This window comes from Mus caroli, chromosome 8 (assembly GCF_900094665.2).
Source record: "Mus caroli chromosome 8, CAROLI_EIJ_v1.1, whole genome shotgun sequence".
Classification (NCBI taxonomy): Eukaryota; Metazoa; Chordata; class Mammalia; order Rodentia; family Muridae; genus Mus; species Mus caroli.
In genome coordinates, this window is record NC_034577.1 from 19219932 (window position 1) to 19240869 (window position 20938).

The window sequence follows — 20938 nt, forward strand, 5'->3', positions numbered from 1 at the left end:
GCCTCCCTAGTACGTGGAAGACTTTGAGGAGACTGAAACGAACACTTCGGGTTGGATGCTTTTGCACACGTGGCTTTTATCCTTCCCTCCATTCTTCACGCACACACCCCTCCCTTGGCAAGATGGCACGCATTTCTGCATACCCTTCCTCCCGGCTGACTGGACCTTCCACCGAAAGCTCCTCTTTTCGCCTTGTGACATCTCTCAAAGTTATCTGCCCAGAACGTTAATTCTCTCCCGTCAGCTGAAGGTCTGTACATTCTAGAACACCTGTCCTTGAGATCTAGCCTGTACAGTCTCTATAACTGCATGCTAGAAAGGCCTAACTGACAACTAATCATAAGCCAGATCTCAACAGATAAAACTGTCCTGGATAGTTCAGTATTTAAAAGTGAGCTGTGATGGCCAGGAGCATGTGTGTGACTTTTCAGTGCCCTCACTTCTCAATGCTAAAAAACTTCCATGGATTATTATGAGAACACTCATCTCCCAAGATGACTCAAGAGGCTGTGCTTGGGCTTCTTCAGATGCACAGTGCATTCACTTTGGCACATCTGAGTTAAACAAGCTGTATAGATTGACCGCTTATTGTTGGACTTATTGTAAAATCTCCCATTCTGCAAACACGCAGTTTCTACCCCCAACACCTCAGGTTCTATCTCACACCTTTACATAACTCACCTCACGTCTTGCCCATGCCTCCATCCCATCCCTGCATCTTTCCTTGAATCTTCAGCTTGTTGTTGTGTTTTACCTTGGTTCCCAGTGCAGTCCGTACAGTATTTTCCTTATAGTCTCAGTAGTTTCTGAGGTTTGTTTGTTTGTTTTTGTCTTTGTAACCCTTTCTCTCCTTCTGCCCCAAATCTCCTTATTTACAGATCCATTGAGCCTCCAAGTCTTCTGATAGTTCAGCATCACACATCCTTCCCTAGAAGCTTATCAACAGTCCTGACAAATGAACCCATCTGCATCCACCTTCACTCTGTGTACTATGAACGTGCTCACTGCTAACAGTTAAGAACTGTTAAGCAGGTTTTCTGGAACACTCCTAACTCATTCTCTTCCATGTGCTTTAGACAATTGTGTTTGCATTCACTCTAGCTCTTCCTAGTTGAGTTATATTGTGACAAAATGCACATCAAAACATACTACAAACATTTCCTAGGTGTCTGTAGAGATCAGATTTGGAAAAGACCTTACATTGCCGAAGGATTCATTATGCATGTGCTTCCTGGACAGAAACAATTGTAGATGTCATCGTATGCCAACCCCAGGTTAATTCCCAGCAACTGAGAGAGAACAATGGCAAAGCCCTCCACAGCTAACGTCTTTGGATGCTGAATAGATACAAAAAAGAACAGAATTATTGTAAGTCCTCTTCTTCCTCCTCCTCTTCCTCCTCCTCTCCCTTCCCCTCCCCTTTCTTCTCCTCTTCATTCTCCTCTTCCTCCCCTCCTCCTCTTCCTCCTCTTCCTCCTCTTCCTCCCCCTCCCACTCCTCCACCTCTTCCTCCCTTTCTCATCCTCCTCCTTTCCTTCTGCCTGTTTGCTTTTGTCAGGCTTTGTTTGACAATGGGACCTAAACTAGAATGAAAAGTCAAGAAAATGTAATATCAAAACTATTTTAGGAATGTTTTAAAAAAAAGAGAAATTTTGATATTTTTCTTAAGCAGTAAATTTTAGTCCAAATGTAGCTGACATATGGGAGAAAAATTGATTGCTATCTTTGTAAATTTATAACATTATTGAACAGAACTCAAATAAGCATAAAGACATTTAGAGAAGTAGAATAATTATGGTAATATATTTTTCAAGGCAATAATTAGAGAAATTTTAAACCATGAAGAGTTAGTTAGCAATCAATTTTTATTTCAGAAAATGCTTGAGGAAATTTAAGCCGATTTCTCTAAAGGTAGAGTAGTAGTATTTGCTGATGCCATCTCTGCACACACTGAGCAGAGACACTTCTTTGGGGTCCACTATAGTTTTATCAGCTCCTGGGCCATGCCCTTCCATCCCCAGCTGCTTCTGTCACTGCCACTGTGCATTTCAGCAATCCTGGGTCTTGTGTAGTTGGTGTTTCACTTTCTTAAATTACTGGATAACAGTTTATAAAGTTTGTCAGCTTGGTTGGATTTAGACTTGCCTTGGGAAGAAGCCTCTGGGTGTGTCTGGGAAGTGTTAGCTGGATTAGGTCAAGTTTAGTAGCTAGGCCCACCCTCACTGTGGGTAGCACCATGCTATAGGCTGGGGCCACAGAGTGCATCAAATGGAGAAGTCTAGCTGAGCACCAGCCTCTGCCTCGCTCTGCTGTGGATCAATTGGCCCAGCTGCCTCCAGCTCCTGCTGCCATGCCTTCCTGCTGCCATGCCTGCCCCATCATGATGGGCTGCACTCAAGATTCTGAGCCAAAATAAGACGTCTCTTCCCTAACTTGCTTTTGTGCGGTATTTGATCACACCTTTGGGAAATAGTTCATTGTATCACATGATCATACCAAATTTGCTTTAACTACTCACTCATGAAAGGACACCTTGGTGGTCTGAATAGGGTTGCTGATGCATTCAAAAATACTAAATAAAAAGAACTCAAGAATGTCAAAAACAGCCGGGCGTGGTGGCGCACGCCTTTAATCCCAGCACTCGGGAGGCACAGGCAGGCGGATTTCTGAGTTCGAGGCCAGCCTGGTCTACAAAGTGAGTTCCAGGACAGCCAAGGCTACACAGAGAAACCCTGTCTCAAAAAACCAAAAAAAAAAAAAAAAAAAAAAAAGAATGTCAAAAACGAGCAAATTGTGATTTTTTTCTTAATATCCTTTTAATCCAAATGGAGCTGATGTGGGAAAATAGTGTATGTGGTGAGACAAATGTGTAGTTCATGTAGTGACAAAAATTAACCACCTTCCAGACGAGCTAGCCAAAGCCCATTACTAGTAAATCTGTCTACAAGAATTGCTTATGGCACCATTACAGTTTGAAAGAAACATTAACAGGAAGCCAGGTGAAAACTATAAAGTACTCTTGAAAAGTTTTAAATGTGGACAAACCATCATTATTTTTATATATACTATACAAGATATAAAAATGAATTTATATCTTGTATAGTATTTAAGGAATAAAAACAAACTAACAATGTAAGCAATGCATGCTCAACAAAAATATTTAATTTGGGATGTTAGTAATCTAATATGGGATATATATCTACAAAGAGTAGAGTTCTATTTGTAATTTTAGTTAAGAAATGTTATTTTTAATAGACTTAAATTTTAATTTACAGTAGACTTTAAAATAAAATTTTATTTATAATTGGCTTAAGTTTAATATTTCATGCAAGTGAAATGGTAAACAAAGAAACCTATGGAATATACACATAATGGAAGAGAGTCAAAGGAGATCACCAAAAGTTAATAACACACACAAGACAATGACTGAGTACGGGAGAGGTAAAACCATCTAGAATCTATTCAGCGTATATCTAAGCAAGACAGGAAAACAATGTATAGGACAGAAACAGCAGCATGTAGTCTTTCCCTGCCACCAACTATTTTGAATGTGAATGAGTTAAAAACAAAAGCAAAACAAACAAACAAACAAACAAAAAACACTTAACCAATTGGCAGAGTGGATTAAAATCAGAACAGCCACATGAAAAAGAGCATTCAGTCGGATCTTTTATACTTTATCTAAAAAACTAGCCCAAAATGAGTTCAAGCTCCAAGCAAGAGCTTCACAACTGTAAAACAGAAGATAACAGCACACAGACCCCATCAAACCCTTGAAGGATGGGGGCACAGGCAAAGATGGACAGAGAAGATTCTACCACTGTCATAGACATCCCCATTCAACGTCATGATAAAAGCAGAGTAAAGACAGCAGCACACAGGGTCAGGAAGAAACATTTGCAGACCACATGTCTGACAAAGGATTATATCCATGACGTAGAGGATGCCTACAACTTAACAAAAAAGCATTAAGCCATTTTTAAAAAATAAGTAAAATACTTGACTAGCTATTTCTCCGGTGATACACTTTAATGACTACTGCATCTATGAACTGGTATTGCATCCTTTGGGACTTTAGAAACACAATAAAAAGAAACAAAATGTAACATTAGCCTGTATCTATCAAAACAAAAGAGAAAATAATTTTGGCTGACTGTGCAGCTAATTTATGTTGGTGAAAGGATTAGAAGCTGGTATAACCTCTATCAAAACCAATATTATAGTCCTGCAAAGTATTAATAACAAGACTGATACATAAGTCCGCAAGCTGACTTCTGGTCATACACCGAGACTAACCAATATTAGGACCTCCAAGAGGTATTTGTACTGTTATGTGCATTAAAGCATGGTGCTTAACAACAAAGGCATGGAAAGAAATGTAAAGTCCTTTGACAGGATGAGTGCATTCAAAGGTGATATAGGCCGATATTATTCAGTCATTAAAAAGGAAATACTTTATGGCATAGACGAACCTTAAGTACATTGTACTTCGTGCAATAACTTCTTCATAGGCAGACATATATTGAGACTTCCCACTTACATGTAAACCCAAAGTTGTTATAACAATAGGAACAGAAGAGGGAATGAGCATCCCCTGGGGCTGTCTGATGGAGCTGGAGACTCAGTTTTAAAGGGTGGCCATGTCTTGAGACTTATCTCCCCATCGGGTAAATACAGCTAACACTACAGAACTGGTTAAAAACTGCAAACATGAGGTGTTTTCCCTAAATAAACCAACTCTTGTTTTTGGAGACATGGTTTCTCTGTGTAGCCCTGACTGTCCTGGAACTCACTCTGTAGACCAGACTGGCCTTTAGCTTAAGAGATCCACCTGCCTCTAGAGCTCTGCCTCCCCAGTGTTGGGATGGAAGGTGTGTGCCCCCGCCACCTGGCGCAAACCAACTCCTTTATAACAAATGAAAAACCACTGGTGTAAAACTTTGCCAAAAGTGTACAGTGAGTGCATTCTGCGTCTTCTCGTTCAGTTCACTGAGGTGATCCGGGACATTACTGTTGTGGGGACAGGGACGACCAGAGGCATACCAGAGCGATTCCTGCGGTAAAACTTGGGTTGCAGGCCATCCCATGATATGTCGCTCCCACATAATCAGGATGATCCTTATACCTAAATCAGAAGTTCATGTCAGTGCACTTGTTTCAGAATGTTGCTACAAAGGACATTGAAACAATGGATTTCCAAAACTTCTATATCCTCAAATGTGATATTCATCATACGGTAAGTAGTAAAAACACAAGTAGTATATATTCCATCCTCCATAGAAATTTAAGTTAAAAATGGTATTTTAAGATTCTGTGATACACAATCCAAAACCTAGCAGAGCCTCCTGGTATGTCCATAACCCATTTGTCAGGATCCCCATCACTAGGTGAATATTGATTGTAAAATCTAAAAGCCGGCATTATCTATTGTCAAGTACTGAACAGATTCTTAAGTGTTGGACCAGAGGAGAGGGAGAGGGGAAGAGAGGTCCACCAAGAAAAGAAGAGGTGGTGTGCAGAAATCAACCCATTATGTTGCCTTTAAATATCCAACCCTGGCCTTAGACCCAACAGGAGACACGCGATTCCATTTATATCTCCTAAGATCTTCATGAGTGAGCATCTTATATTTTCTTGTAAAATGATTGAGTAATACTAAAATCTACACAAAGATTCTTGAAACATGCAGACCTAGTAGCTAAAACCTACATCTTAGGTCTCTATAGGCGCACTGGAGAGTAGCCATAGTGGAGGGAAGTAGTTGGTCCATTTTAATTATTTATCTGTTTTAACCAACAACATGGGCAATTATTGCACTCACAACATTAAAATCACGGTGTAAACATCTCCTGTGAGGTCTTTATAAACACAGAGCCCGTGTTCATCCTGATGCTTTTCACACTCCACCATGGAGCTGAAGTAGATGGGGGTGACTGATGGGGCCCAGGGCAGGGGGCAGGCGGGGTGGGACCACGGGGCCGGACATGGGACGGGTGGCTTAGACTACGTGATCAGATCTGTGCATCTTGCCTGTGCTGGCACTCTAGTCATCTTAAACTTTCTCAGAGTTCCGTCATGATTACAAATATATGACTTCGACAGTTGACATTAATAATCCCTTAAGTTCCAATCAGTTCGAGAAGTACTCACAGGAGTAAGTAGGTTATATCCGTGGCCTTTTGAGATATTTCCTTGCGTTTCCACAGCAGGAACCTTTGCAGGACCTCATCAGCGTCCCCATTGGTTTCTATCTTGTCTTGTTCTGACCAGATCTCCAGAGAGTTTAACATCACTGTCACCTTCAGCTGGGAAAACATCTGAAAGGGGGATTTGTTCAGTGTGGGTGCCATGCCCGGAAATACTGGCACTACATTCAACATGTCACTTTGGGGAGTAACCCAGCCCACAGGGGAAAGAAAGTGCTGGGAGGAGTGTCCATTTCACCAAAAACGACACCACTGTGTACACAAGCCTTGTAGGTTGAGTTAGCGATAGTCTCTTACCTCAATGGAAACTCAAGTACTTACAGTGTTAATGAGACCAAAGATGTGAACAACTTTCTGAGTTGCAACTCCCACCTCAGAGCCCATATGGTCAAACTGAAAGACACATTTATTTCCCAATTACTAGCATAAATGATTAAGCAACCATTTTTTAAATAGTTTTAAGTGTAAAAGTTAAAATAATGCAGTATGCAATTAAAGAGGCAAAATAAAGATGTGTTAAAATTGATTGACAGTTGATTCTTCAAGGCCTCTAACCTTTTCCCAGTTACTGTCTTTACTATGTTTTATACATAACTCTAAAGCCATAACTAGAGTATTAAAAAGGCATGGGTGTGACTAACTTCCTCTTTACAGGCATAGAAATAAATATTCCTAAATGTCTCCATCAAATTCCTCCCCCTCGGAGCTCATGGAAGAGGATGAGGATATAGGAAGAGCAGAAGAGCCAGGGGTGATGGAGGACACCAGGGAAACAAGGCCTTCCAGACACGACAGGGCTAGCGTGCATCTGAACTCAAGAGACTGTGGGAGCATGCGCAGGGCCTGCGTGGGTCTGTGCCAGATGGGGTCCCAGTGCAGAAATGAGAGGTGGACACAAGCTCTTTCCCTAACCCAGAAGCTGTCTCTAATTGATAACCACTTGCAAAGGAAAAAAAAAAGTTTTCTCCAATGAAATCTCACTGGGGCAATAAACCACACCTAAAGACCGCTTTTGCCCAGCGATAGATGGCCAACACAAAATGAACTCAATGGCATCTTTGTCTTTCTTCTCATTATAAGTCTTTTGCGTATATTATGGCTTCCGGTTTTGTCTGTTTATGGGACAGCTGTATGTGTGAACATGTGAGTTTTGGGGTCTATGTGTGTTTCTTGTGGGATTTTGTTGTTGTTGTTAGTTTTCTTTCCTTCTATTTGTTTTGTCCTATTCTGATTGTTTTCACCTGTTTTGTAGGGCAAGACAGAAAAGGTGAGTGTTTGGAAGAAGAGGAGAGGAGGGGAAGGGAGGCTGCAATCAGAATGTACTGTAAGAAAAAAAAACACTTTTAATAAAAGAAAAATAGAAAGAAATTAGAGATATAATTAAGAATTGTTTGTCTTGTCGACGATGGCACGTGTAACATTAACTAGGATACAATCAAAATGACTGTGGTTAGGTGGGAATCAGTAGGGTGGGGCAGGAGGCAACAGTTATCCAATTTAGTATTTAATGAAATAACTCCCAGTATAATGGAAATGAGATCTAGGATCAATAAGAAACCTGTTAGTCTCTCTGATAAAGTCAGACTATTGTGTAGTAGAGCCTTTACATAAAACGTCATATGCCATTGCTACGACCCTTAATGCCAGTATAAGGTTAGCTGATGATATGCTGTATGCTCTGCAACGCTTTTGCATACTTGGCATACTTGGCATTTTTTTCTGATAAAAATTAAGCTTTTATTTCTTGAATTCTCTCAGTATTATAACAATGGTCCATTCAGTGTCTAAGGTTTAATTAATACTTATTTTATGAAATATGGCCAATGGTAATGTGGAGATATATATATATATATATATATATATATATATTTCTCATGCATTTATTTTTGTATTTTTTCTTTTTTCTTTTTCCAATTTCTTATTAGGTATTTTCTTCATTTACATTTCAAATGCTATCCTGAAAGTCCCCCTATACCCTCCTCCCACCTGCTCCCCTACCCACCCACTCCCATTTCTTGGCCCTGGCATTCCCCTGTACTGGGGCATATAAAGTTTGCAAGACCAAGGGGCCTCTCTTCCCAATGATGGCCGACTAGGCCATCTTCTGCTACATATGCAGCTAGAGACACGAGCTCTGGGGGTACTGGTTAGTTCATAATGTTGTTCCACCTATAGGGTTGCAAGCCCCTTCAGCTCCTTAGGTACTTTCTCTAGCTCCTCCATTGGGGTCCTGTGTTCCATCCAATAGCTGACTGTGAGCATCCACTTCGGTGTTTGCCAGGCACTGGCAGAGCCTCACAAGAGACAGCTATATCAGGGTCCTTTCAGCAAAATCTTGCTGGCACATGTTTAAGCAGAGGGGAAAAAAATGTTATCTTTGGAGACAAGGTCCTCTTGTGCTAGAACTGACTGGTAGGAAACTCAGTCATTCTGCCTCCTCCTCCTGAGGGTTGAGATTACTGGGACATGTCATCATGTCTGACTCTTGAACAGAGTAAAAACATTTATATTAAAGCAGTGAGACGTGGACAGGAGAGATGACTGGGCAGTTAAGAGCACTTACTGCTCTTCTAGAGGACCTCAATCCAGTCCCCAGAAGTGCACACAGCAGCATCAGTAACTATGGTTCCTGAGGGTCCGACTCTCTCTTCTGGATCCTGAGAGTACTGCATGCACATAGTGCACAGACTTTACAATGCAGGCAAAAACCAAAAACACCCGTACTCATAAGGGAACAAAAATAACGTGGCAAAGAAAAAAAAAAGCCGTTACAGTTTCCTATTCACATTCCTCCCTGAGTTTCTCTACAACACAAAACGTCAGAAGGCAGGTCCCTCCTACCATGGCTTTATCCATGATGATCTTTATCCTCAGAATTCTCTTCGTTAGTGTCCAGTTCGAACCTTTCTGTGGAACAATAAAAAACATCAATAAGATAAAACCTTCAATCAGGTATGACACATATGTCTGCTAGAGTACTGATTCCAGGCTGTTTACTGTACTTATTTGAGTAACATAGACAATAGATATGATCTCTAGTCTCGGAACTCTTTAAAGTAGAATGCTCTAAAGGCAGTATGAGTGGATACAAACTGTTCAGTCTCATAACAAAAACAAAGAAAACCTCGGCTGTTTGAGAGGTGCTTCATTCTGATGAGGTTTTCTGCCTTTGCTGAGTGCCTCCCATTGAGGAAGTCTGTGGAGCTATTCATCGTTTATTCGTAAAGTAAAATATATTAGCCACGATATATCTTGTTACTCCCAATTTGACTTGTGGCTTCTTGGACATTATTTTTTGCAACATGACTTACTTATTTCCAGAAAATTAATATTTAATAACATGAAATGTGCATATATGTGTATATATGTGCACATGTATGTTATGTATGGAGCTGGCGTCTGTGACCATAGAGGTTAGTTAGTCCAATGTCTAGAGAGGAAACCAGAACCCAGGAGCTGTTCTCAGTCAAAAGCCCTCAGCTGGAGACCCATAAGGACATGACATCCGGGTTCCAATCGGAGCCAGACTATGAATAGCAAAGAAATGTTTTGTTTTGTTTTGTTTTTTACAAAGCAAATGTATTGGCAAAGAAAATACCAAGTATCAGTAAGTAAACCCAGAACCAATTATGTTACTGGTAAGCAAATTCCTGCAAATAGTTACAATGTGCATCTATACAAACTTCTCATATAACTATACAAACTGTTGTAACAAGTTTGATGGTTTAAAAAAAAATGTATGTTTCCTTGTTATTTTCTAAAGACTATCTGAGGAAACCAGTGATACCTTAAAAATAATTTCTATCAAACAGTTTAACAGTTTCCCACAGTGTATCCAAATCTCAAGATTTGAATAGAGGTAGAGCACGTAGAGGTCGGACTCACCTCTGGTTTGACAAGGATTCGGTAGGACTGACTTTCTTGCTCAGAATTTGCGTAGTTTTCTTTTAAAGGCGAATAGTCAATTTTGTTATTCTTAATTTCATAAAGTATGTGTTCAAATGTAGCTGAAGACTCCAAGGGCTCAATTCCATAAGTGATGTTCTCTAACTGCAACAAACCCCTAAGTATCAGGAAAAAAAACATTTTTTTAAATGCAACTGCCATAGATTTCCCACTGAGAACTTGCATTAAGTTTTAAACCCAATTTCATATCTATCTTCCCTCCATTGTGCTATAGAAGAATGGTGTGGGGCTGGTGTGTCTGGGAAACGCAGGTTCTCTTTCTTCTAGTGACAGGCATTTTCTGCTTAAGTTTTATAATAGCAAAATACCCAAATAAGTACATGGGAGGACTAGAGGAAGAGGAGAGAAGAGAGGAGCTGTGTGATCAGTGCCACCACACTCTACAGGTCTGGTCGGTTGGTTGTTTGGAGGTGGGTGCCCATTCTATTCTCACAGAAGAGGGTGAGATGGTAGAAGCCGAGGAGGGGTTGACATAAATCTCTGTGCGCACTTCCAGAAGGGTACCTGAGACCTGAGCAAGTGTTGAGTGTTACTGTTGATACTGGGATCTCGACAGCATGTCCTTGATAAAAGCAGTGCGTCTAGGAAGAAGCAGAAGAAGTGTTATAGCTGCTTCTCACACACAGCCCTCAGGGTCATACCCACTTCCTGACTATATAGCAGACATCCACTTTTAGCCATTCTGTTCCGTGCCCAGTGGTCAACAGCCTTCCCGCCCTCCCAGATATGCTTCCTGAGTCCCTTCATGGGCTCCACTCATCATTACTATTTTCCTCTCTCTCTGAAATATTCTTGCTATGACTCTAATTTCTGACAACTGTTTGTCTGAATCATTCCCTTTTAGCCAGATTGTCTAAGTGCATAGTGCATACCCACTAGACTTAATTACATGAAGGATGAATTCAACTATGAACATTTCAATCCATTCTGGGGGGTCAGGCAAAAGGGTTTTGTAAATATTTCTTCATTTATTTCACATGTCTGCATGTACCATGCATGCCACGGTGGGCATTCAGAGGTCAGAGTTCAACTTTTGAGAGTCAGTCCCGCCTTCTCCCACGTGGGACCTGGGGATGGAACTCTCTCGTTACCGGGCTTTGCAGGAAGCATCTTTACCCACTGATCCATCCATCTTGCCGGTTCAAGAAGTATTGAGCTGACATTTCTTCGCCTTGCTTTTTCTCAATATCGCGATAGAAAGGCCATCAACTGTCACTAGTGCAAACACTCTTCCTGACTGACTTCACCGAGGTTGGCTATCCTCAAACATGGCCACGAGCACCTCTGGTAAGCCCCTCCTCCTCGTGTGTCTAAACTGTAGTGATTTTCAGATTCCTTTTTGTTCCTACACTGTGAGAGCTTCCCTGACACGCCATCACCCCCTCCAAATGTGTCTCTGGATTAAAAGCATCCGGGAACGGATCTCCGTTTAGTCTAACACGACACAAACCCCATTCCATACCTCATCGCCATCAATTAGAACAGCAGGCTAGCTCTTTCCACAAGGGCAGTCATTAGAGGCCAGACAAGCACACCATCGCCTTCAGCACAGTGCCCAATCCACTCCCACTACAGGACTTTCCACAGACAGAGAGATCTCCACATGCTGCGTGCCAAGCAAGAGGAGCAGCAACCTGCATCTGTAAGTGGTGCCAATGGTGCTTCCCAAAGAAGTACAAGGTAACCCAGGTCCCTGCCCACGATTACCACAGGCATCTCTTGCAGGATGTCCTTCCTGTTAAGGTGCCATAGCAAGAGTCACTCAGACAGAAGTGTGATGGACAGCAAAGCACAAGGTTGGCAATTAATGAGAGGAAAGCCAGAGAGAACTCACTCTGTCCCACAAGTCTCATGTAACCTGTGTGGCATACCATCTGCCTCAGGGACCCACCAGACAGGCCCACGTTTAACCCAGTAGAGAGAGGCTGACCCACTTTCCAGAATACTGCTTTCAGAGTAGCCGGCAGCAGCCCTAGAAAGATGATAAGCCTCCTAGAATCTGGTTTCAAGTAGGAAAACAAGGACTTAGTTCGAGTGTCCAGTGCCCCAACTTTTCTAAGAGGAATTCCCAGAGCAGCATTTGTACCTGTTCAAGGAGCTGTAAGGGGTGTGGCACAGCATGTGCACGGGCACACAGGGGCACAGAACCAGCCTACATGCCTATTAGTGGGTAAATGGATAAAGAAGAAGCCATAGAACCTATGAAAAAGTCATTTAATTATAGGAGGAAGTATTAAGAAAGAGGCACAGGACCATGGAGGAGAGAAGGGTAAGGTATGAATGAAGTCAAAACATCACATGCTTGTCTAAAATGTCTTAATGAAACCTGCTTTACACAGTTAATATAGGTTATTAATAAAAGAAAAAAACATTTCAAAACACAAGTATATAAGCATCTTGACAGTAAGGATAAAATACTAAAAGCAAAAAATAATTTTATGAGTACCACATTACATGTGCTAGCTTAATGAATCTATTATTGTCAAAGTTGAAATGATAACAGAATCAAACCGGTTGCCAGAGGACACAGCCATCCTAAATGCACAAGCATCAGTTAAATGTCCCAGCTTCAAGAACCTTGCCACAAACACTGATAACTAAGGAAGAACATAGACCCCAAACACTGTCTCAGAGAGGGGGGAAAGAGAGGGAGAGGGAGAGAGAGAGAGAGAGAGAGAGAGAGAGAGAGAGAGAGAGAGAGAGAGAGAGAGCCTAGCTCAAGCACAAGGCAGAAAGCAGCACTAACCCTAACTATGCAGAAAACCCTCTCTAACCACTCAGCAGAAGTGCACATTCCTTCCAAGTGACCCAAACAGTTCACCTAAGTGCCTACATTAGGCCATAAAGTGAATAGTCACGAGTTTAACTGGTAGTGTGTTTTGGCTACAGTAAAAAAATTAGGACAGAAATCAGGTAACAGACAAAAGTTGCTGACTACTTACAAATTAAACATCATGGTTTTGGAAACTTCCTGAGTCAAAGCAGAAGACGCAAGAGGGATTTAAAATATTGCGTTCCTTATAGGAACTTCTGTCTGAACCGAAAAGACATGGCCCACATTGCTGTGGATGCAGAGAAAAATTCAAGTGGAGAGGCACAAAGTGGGCATAGAGGCTTACTACAGAAAAGAGGAAGCAGACAGAAAACTGACAAGGAACTCCTAGTCAGGTGTGAGGAAGGAAAGGAAACACACAAATTAAAAGATATAAAATTGAAAGTTGGAAAACACAAAGAAACTGGAGATCTGATTCTTTGACAAATCCAGTAAGTTAAAGAAACAAGCCTGTAGGCAAGAAGGTCAAACTTAGAACACAGAGACCATTCTTGCAAGCTATTGAATACTCCTGCACTGCCTACTGTCGTGGGGGTCAACACGGGGACTCAACAAATCCACATCGGGCACCAGCGCCTGAGACCACAAAAGGAACACAACACAAAAAAAGAGAAACGTGGGTCAACGCGGCTACAAACGTTAAGTAGTCTGGGCTGGCAGCTAGCAAGCTCCCGCGCTGCGCCCCGGATGTCCACAGGCGCAGACCCCTAGTGGAGCGACTCATCAAATATGCCAGCTGTTAAAATGGGTCTTACACATCCACGGAGAAGAAGCTAACACTTGCCATGTTCTTACAGAGGCCAGTGTTGCCGTGATGCAAAAACTGGACAAAGTTAATACAAAAGAGAGAGAGAGAGAGAGAGAGAGAGAGAGAGAGAGAGAGAGAGAGAGAGAGAGAGAGAGAGAGAAACATAGACTGGTGGCTGTGATGGACTTAAGGATAGTTTCTTGGTAATCGTCACCGATGTGGTGCATGTTTGAAGGAGCCTATATGTCAAAACAAAACATACTTTTGTTTTAAAATTGCCAGTTGTTTTTTTAAGGGAGTTTTATTTTTTTATTATTTTTTTTTTTGCACTACTCCTGGCAATAACAATCAAAATTCATTCCGCATTAAGGGAGTTTTAAATTAGAATTAAATTAATATTTCTTGGTTCCTGAGATAAATTTAAAATCTAATTATCAATCCATCCATGCAATCTCTAATGGGACAAAGGAAGACATGTTTTATTGTTTTTATTTAATCTTATTTTACTTAATTTTTTTTCTAGATGCCCATTTTCTAATGAGAGAGAACAAGAAGTGCTGGGGATTTGGAGTGAGTGAAGACTTGTGGAGGGTCTGGGAGAAGTTGGGGGACAGAAACCATAATCAGAATATATTATAGGAGGGGGAAATCCTATTTTTAATTTAAAAAAAATGAAAAAACAAACAACCAAGCAAACAAAAACTAAGCCAGATCTACCTTAAGACCCAGCTCCCCCACCCCCACCCCCACCCCCACTCTGGGTTACACATGCAGAAGAAAAGGAAGCAACATTCTAAAGATACCTGAACACCCTTGGCTAGGGAAACACTGCTCACAATAGCTAAACTACAGAATCAGTAGTGGTCGCTTTTCAGCTGCTGAAGAGAAGGCAGACTGCACACAGAGCAGCTCACACACACATACAGTGGGATATATTATTGACAGAGAAAATTCAAAATCTCATCTGTCTAGTACAAAGAGTGGAAATGAGGACCTTACTTCATTACTAACAATAATTAATAATTAATTCCACTAATAATAATAAGCCCAGCCCACTCAGACAAGTACCACATATTCTCTGCCATATGTGGTAAAACCAGAAAGATAAATCGGGTTCTAGAGCAGTAGAGGAGCCGGGGACAGCGAGAGAGAACGGATGACCGGAAGTTCGATTTGTTCCCTGCACATGATACACAAGTGTTGAAAAGGCCACACTAGACCCTGTTGGTTTTCACAATGAATAAATGTTAATCAAAGTTAATTGTAAAATGCAGACAGCTAATAGTCTCCCCCTCAGCTCTGATACTGAGGTATGCAAGGTGTGCCAAGACCTTTATGTCAGCCTCCCTTCCTTGTACTACAGCCCGCCACTCCCGTCCACCCATCCACCCTTGCGTGGGCCTGAGCTGCTCTGTGTGCAGTCTGCCTTCTCTCACCATTTCCACCCCACCCCCACCCCCTGCTATCTTTCTAGATGGTAATTCCTACCGTCTCCTCCTCCACTATGTGGGGCTTATGAGGCAACATTCCCAACCTTTCATTGTTCCTTCCCCTCCCACCTGCCTTTTCTTTTCCATCTGAAACTTGAAGTAACGAATCTAAGTTGCTCATGATACCACAAACCTGTGATTCTGACAGCGATTTTGTCACTGGCCTAGGCTCCTTCATGATACCTCGGCAGAGAAGTTATCACCACACTCAGAGGGAGGGAACACGAGAGAGGTTGGCGAGGGATGGGGAGACATAAGGGGTTAAGTGATATGATAGTTTTTCAATTAAAAATAAATTTAAAGGGCAAAAACTAGCTTCTAAAGGTAACATATTACATGAATCCATGTGTATATGGAAACAATCTATCTATATATAATGTATGATAATAACTTCTAAATTGAAAGACATGGATATATAAGAGGAAAAAAACACCACTATACACACACACACACACATACATACATACATACACACACACAATCTACACAGTAGAAGCTTAAACTTACCTTTACTAAAGAAAAGTATGGTTGCAATGTTCCCAACTTGTCACGCAAATAAGTTCCAAAAAGTGGGTGTAAAAATGACCTATTTCAATCAAAATAATGATATTTTATTGTAATAGTATCATGAATAACATTACATAATTGAATAGTTTATAAACATCAAAACTTCCAGATTAATTAACTAAAATGTATATTTCACAAACCCAAACCCTTGTCTTTTCATTATTAGATTGTGTTCTAATGTTATATTGGATACATTTTTAAAAAAGTAAAGAAAATAATTAACACTAAAACCAGGGAGCAATGTAAGATTAAGACAAATTACATATCTAGCAAATTAATGGTCACAACTATATTGTGTCATTTCAGTTTTAGTTGATATTAACCACAAACACACCTTATGACATGATAACCTTAGTATTTGCTAGTGAATAGAATGGATTCATTATATATCAGCATACAACGGTTCCCATAAAATTACAAGCCACCTCAAAATTCAGAATACCCATTGCTATTTCATCTGCTTAGAACACTGCTTAGTTTCATGCCTGGATTTTAAACTGTTCTTTCCTTGATGTCTAGCTTTTTGTTTGCCTATTTGTTTTAGTTCTTTGTATAATCTAGTTACTAATCTTCAGTTAGACATGTCACTATTAAATATTGATTTCCCAATCTGCAGGGTTCCTCTTCACTTCAGTGGCAGTGTTCCCTGTAGGTCATGAAATTCGATTCATTAGCTGTTGGTTTTAATGCTTGCGCTACTGGGGTCCTGTCCAGAAAGTCCTTTCCCATGCTAATGAGTTTAGACATACTCCCTTCTCCCCCCCCCCCCACGAGGTTCAGGGTATCAGTCTTAGAGTGAAGTCTTAAAGCCATTTGGAGTTGAGTTTTCTGCAGGGCGAGAGATAAGGATCTGGTTTCACTCTTCCATATGGAGCTGTCCAATGTGACCAGCAACATCTGTTAGAGATGCTGTCGTTTGTTTCTCCAAAGTGTACTTTTGGCCTCTTGGTCAAACATCAGGTAGCTTTACAAGTGTGTATTTATGTTAGGGTCTTCACTGGATAAGCACAACAAGCATCTATACAAGTATTTCACCCAAACACTAAAGAATGTACAGTCTTCTCAGCAGCCATAGAACTTTCCCCAAAAGCAATCACATAGTGGATCACAGAACAAGATTCATCACATATAGGAAAATGGAGATGACATCTTTCCTTCTATCCTTTCACATAAAACTGGATACCATCAACGGCAGAAACTAGAGAGAGTACACAAACCATACAATGGACTAATGAATAATTGAATCAAGGGAGAACTCAAGAGGGAAGCATAAAATTCCTAACAGTAAATGAAAACACAGCATTCTAAACTCGATGAAGCACTCTTTAGGCAGCCCTGGGAGGTTGAGAGGGTAGCACTAACTGCTTACATTGAGAGAACTTTAAAAAATTAATGGTGCGCCTCAAGACCTTGGAAGTATAAGAACCAGCAATACACCCAAACCAAGTGGGAAAAGGGAATCAAAATGAACTAGATATGAAAAATTACAAAGAAGCAGTGGAATGAAGAATGGTTTCTTTGAGAAGATTAATGAGATAACAAACCTTTAGTCATTTAACCAATTAATAAAATTAAAGACAAAATGGGAGCTATCATGACACTAAGAAAATTCAGGGAATCTTTCTTTAATCGTAAGCATTAAAAACCTAAATTATAAGTGCCTGGCTTGTACCACTGGAGCTTGAAGCTTCAATCCCAAACTGGAAATCTAAGAGATATATATGCCTACAAAAGCTAAAGCTAATTCAGGATACACTCCCATAATGTCCAATAAGATAGAAATAGTAATTAAAAATCTAAAAACAAACAAACAAAAAAACCTGGGGTTGGGGTCAGACAGAATCCAGATCCCCAGAGAAGAACTAATGCCAATACTCCTCAAATTGTTACATAAAATACAAAATGAAGGAATACTTCTGAATTATTTTTATAAATTCAATATTACCCTGATACCAAAATGGACATAGATAGACCCAATACACACACACACACACACACACACACACACACACACAAAAGACAATTATGGGCTTTTCACTGATGACCTGGATGCAAAACTTCTCAGTAAAATACTTGGAAGCCCAACTCAAGAACACATAAAAATATTGCCTACTATGATCAAGTCAGCTTTATTACAAAGGTGCAATGATGATTCAGCATACATAAATCAATAAAGATATACATAGGCTTCAAATCATCTCATCAGATGTAGAAAGGCCGTTGACATCCTTTCCTGATAAAAAGTTCCAGTGAAATCTAGGGATACAGGAGACATATCTGTACATAATAAAGACAATTTATAACAAGCCCACTACCAACATCTTGGTCAATGGGGAAAAAAATTCAAAACATTTTCACTAAAATCACGGATATGACAAGGATGTCCACTTACATTATACCATTTACAGCTATTTATACTTGTCGCTTTGGGATTTTGATACATGGAGATTAAATATGACCTAGGGGAGCCTGTTCGATATCATTTGATTATATCTGTGGAATTCGATACAGAGTCAGATGTAACAACGATTTCAGTTTCATCTTCCATGGGCCTTAGACAAAATGCCTGCCAGAGCATGACAAGAAATCTACTTGTTAATGTCATTTTCTAAATTTAGAAGAAAACCCTTTTACCTATTCCACTATATGCTACAAAATTTTACACTGAATAATGTTAATAAGATCTATACCAACACTGAGAGAGTGCACTGTGCACACTATCAAACAAGGACTGACCTTTTCAAGGCAATCTACATATGGAGAAAATGTTTAGCAGTTGCTACACATTTTATAGAAAGACAAATATAGACAAAGGTTGTGGATCGCCCTGGTGCTGTTTGTCTTTTGTCTCTGCTTTCTCTGCTTTCTCAAGAGGGCCTGCCTTGGACAAGAGTGGGTCAAGTACTCAGGTGATTTCACGTGAACCTGCTCCCCACCTCAAGTGTTCAAATAAAGGCTAGAGTCTCTGGGCAGTGGAAGAAAAGGTGGGGCTGAAAGTTTTGGAGAGGGAAAGAGAGAAAGAAGAAAGGGAGATGAGGGAGGAGAGAGAAAAGGACGAAAAAGGGAGTAGCAGAAAGATGAAGCAGTAGTAGGAGGCCCGGAGGAACTGCAAGTAGCAAGGGATTTCCTAGCCGGGGCAGAGTAGTATAGCGGTCTGTCTGCCCAATCTAGGAATGCCGTTTGTAGTTAGATTAATTGAGTTGTGTGTTCTTTGCACGGGCTTATTGGGGTTGGAGATTTACTGCAACAGTCAAGGATTGGAAGATGATATACAAGGTTAATACCACTGGCTTCCTAACAGAATAAAGGGAGAAAGGAGGGGATGGAAAGAGTCAACACTGGACACTGTGACACTGTGGCAAAAAGACAAACACAGCTGTTTGTTGGCAAAACCTTTTGAGCATTGAGAGAAATGTAAAGTATGTTATTCAAGAAAGAGCAGCAAGTTAGCTGGGAACATAAGACAGAAAGAGGCAGGAGGGGTGCTGGAGCAGACCAGAGAGGGGGTTGGTGTTGGAGCAGAGAGGGGAGGGGCTGGTGCTGGAGCAGAGAGGGGAGGGGCTGGTGCTGGTGCTGGAGCAGAGAGGGGAGGGGCTGGTGCTGGTGCTGGAGCAGAGAGGGGAGGGGCTGGTGCTGGAGCAGAGAGGGGAGGGGCTGGTGCTGGAGCAGAGGGACTTGCACATTGTGAAGGCAGAGCTGCTTTAAGGCTTTTGATAATCTTCATTTATCAGATATGTCTTAAGACATTATTAATGTAGACTATTAATGTAGACTATTAAAATCTCACAAGAAAGATTTAAAAATCTCAGTTCCACATGAATCTTAAAGAAGACAGAGCCTGCTAAGTAAATGGATTGGTTGTGCTCAGCTTAGGGAATAGTTGAGGAAGAGGCAAGGGGAAACAGCTGTGTGCAGTGAGAGCAATCACTTGCTGACTTACTGTTTTTCAAGTTGGAGTGTATATGCTTTGCCCTCAATTCTGACCACATAAGTGACCTGTGACAACAAAAGTGGGAAGAGAGAGAAAGCCATTATTAGAAATGTCAATTCCTTAAAAGTAACAGGCTACGACTGATGTATATGCACGTTTTATATGACCAGACATAAAAGCCTAAATATTCTCAAACACAAATGACCTCACAATAGTCTCTACTATGTCTCATGTTTCTTACATATATGTGCCCTTTCCAGTTCGTGTGTTACTTCTCTTGAGCCCATATTCCATCCATCCTCATTTAATAAATAAAATAACACACAGACACAGAGACAACAGGCAGAAAGGCACAGGCACGCTCTCTCTCTCTCTCTCTCTCTCACACACACACACACACACACCCTATAAGCTGTGTTTTTCTCATCCAATACTGGCATACCCTCATTGCTACTGTCGTTACTGAACCTAAAGGGGGAATCAATCAAATACAAATGTCTTCCGCTACCAAATAACACCGGGATCATAGACACTGAAAGGCCATATGAAATAAATCCATATTACAAATAGTAGCAGTCATTATTTGCAAGATTGATACATAATATTAACTATAATGGGTATGTTTTACTCCCATAAATCAAAAGATAAACAACTGGAAAGCAAATTTCATGATGCCAGTTTCTATAGCCCGAGAAAATGAAGCAGCAAGCAGATACGTTGTGATGAAACCTACAGGACAGGTGCAAATCAGGCACGTGCATGTCACAAACTGGTGAGAATAAAGAATACAGAGAAAACGTGCTTAAAGAAAAGCAACCTAAGAACATGGGGGACATTGGGGGGGCTGCAAGGAAGCTACAAAAGGAAAGGAGTTGGGTATGATCAAGATATGTCATATACATGTAAGAAAAATTTCAAAGACTAAACAGAAACATCACTTAAAATGCCACATCCAGATTTGGGGTGTGAAATATTATTTCCTTGTGGCTTGAATATTATCTATTGTCAAATCCCAAGAGGCAAGTTTTAAAACTATGCAGGCTAACATCCATGTTATATATTGAATTAAAGAGTCTAAGAATGGCATTAGTTAGGGAAGCAGAAACCGACCTGAGTAGGGCCACAGGCCTCATCCGGCCGGATCAGCACCGGGGTAGCTAGAGCGCAGGGTCGGCTGACACCCGCCAGCTACCCACG

General features: G+C 40.9%; 1 protein-coding gene across 4 annotated transcripts in view; it reads right to left on the reverse strand.

Annotated features, from left to right (window-relative positions):
• Positions 1–20938, reverse strand: part of LOC110300542 (A disintegrin and metallopeptidase domain 3) — a 50042-nt gene that overhangs the window by 27737 nt on the left and 1367 nt on the right. For 2 of the 4 annotated variants that reach the window (XM_021170754.1, XM_021170753.2), the window contains exons 3-11: positions 19751–19806; positions 15751–15829; positions 10677–10753; positions 10092–10269; positions 9048–9113; positions 6528–6599; positions 6151–6317; positions 5044–5125; positions 1201–1337 (exon numbers count right to left, since the gene is read on the reverse strand). In XM_021170754.1, coding sequence (XP_021026413.1) covers positions 1201–1337; positions 5044–5125; positions 6151–6317; positions 6528–6599; positions 9048–9113; positions 10092–10269; positions 10677–10753; positions 15751–15829; positions 19751–19806 — 914 coding nt within the window. Of the gene's footprint in view, positions 1–1200; positions 1338–5043; positions 5126–6150; positions 6318–6527; positions 6600–9047; positions 9114–10091; positions 10270–10676; positions 10754–15750; positions 15830–19750; positions 19807–20938 lie in introns of those variants that run through there. The other 2 variants (XM_021170755.2, XM_021170757.1) reach the window with 2 other exon arrangements.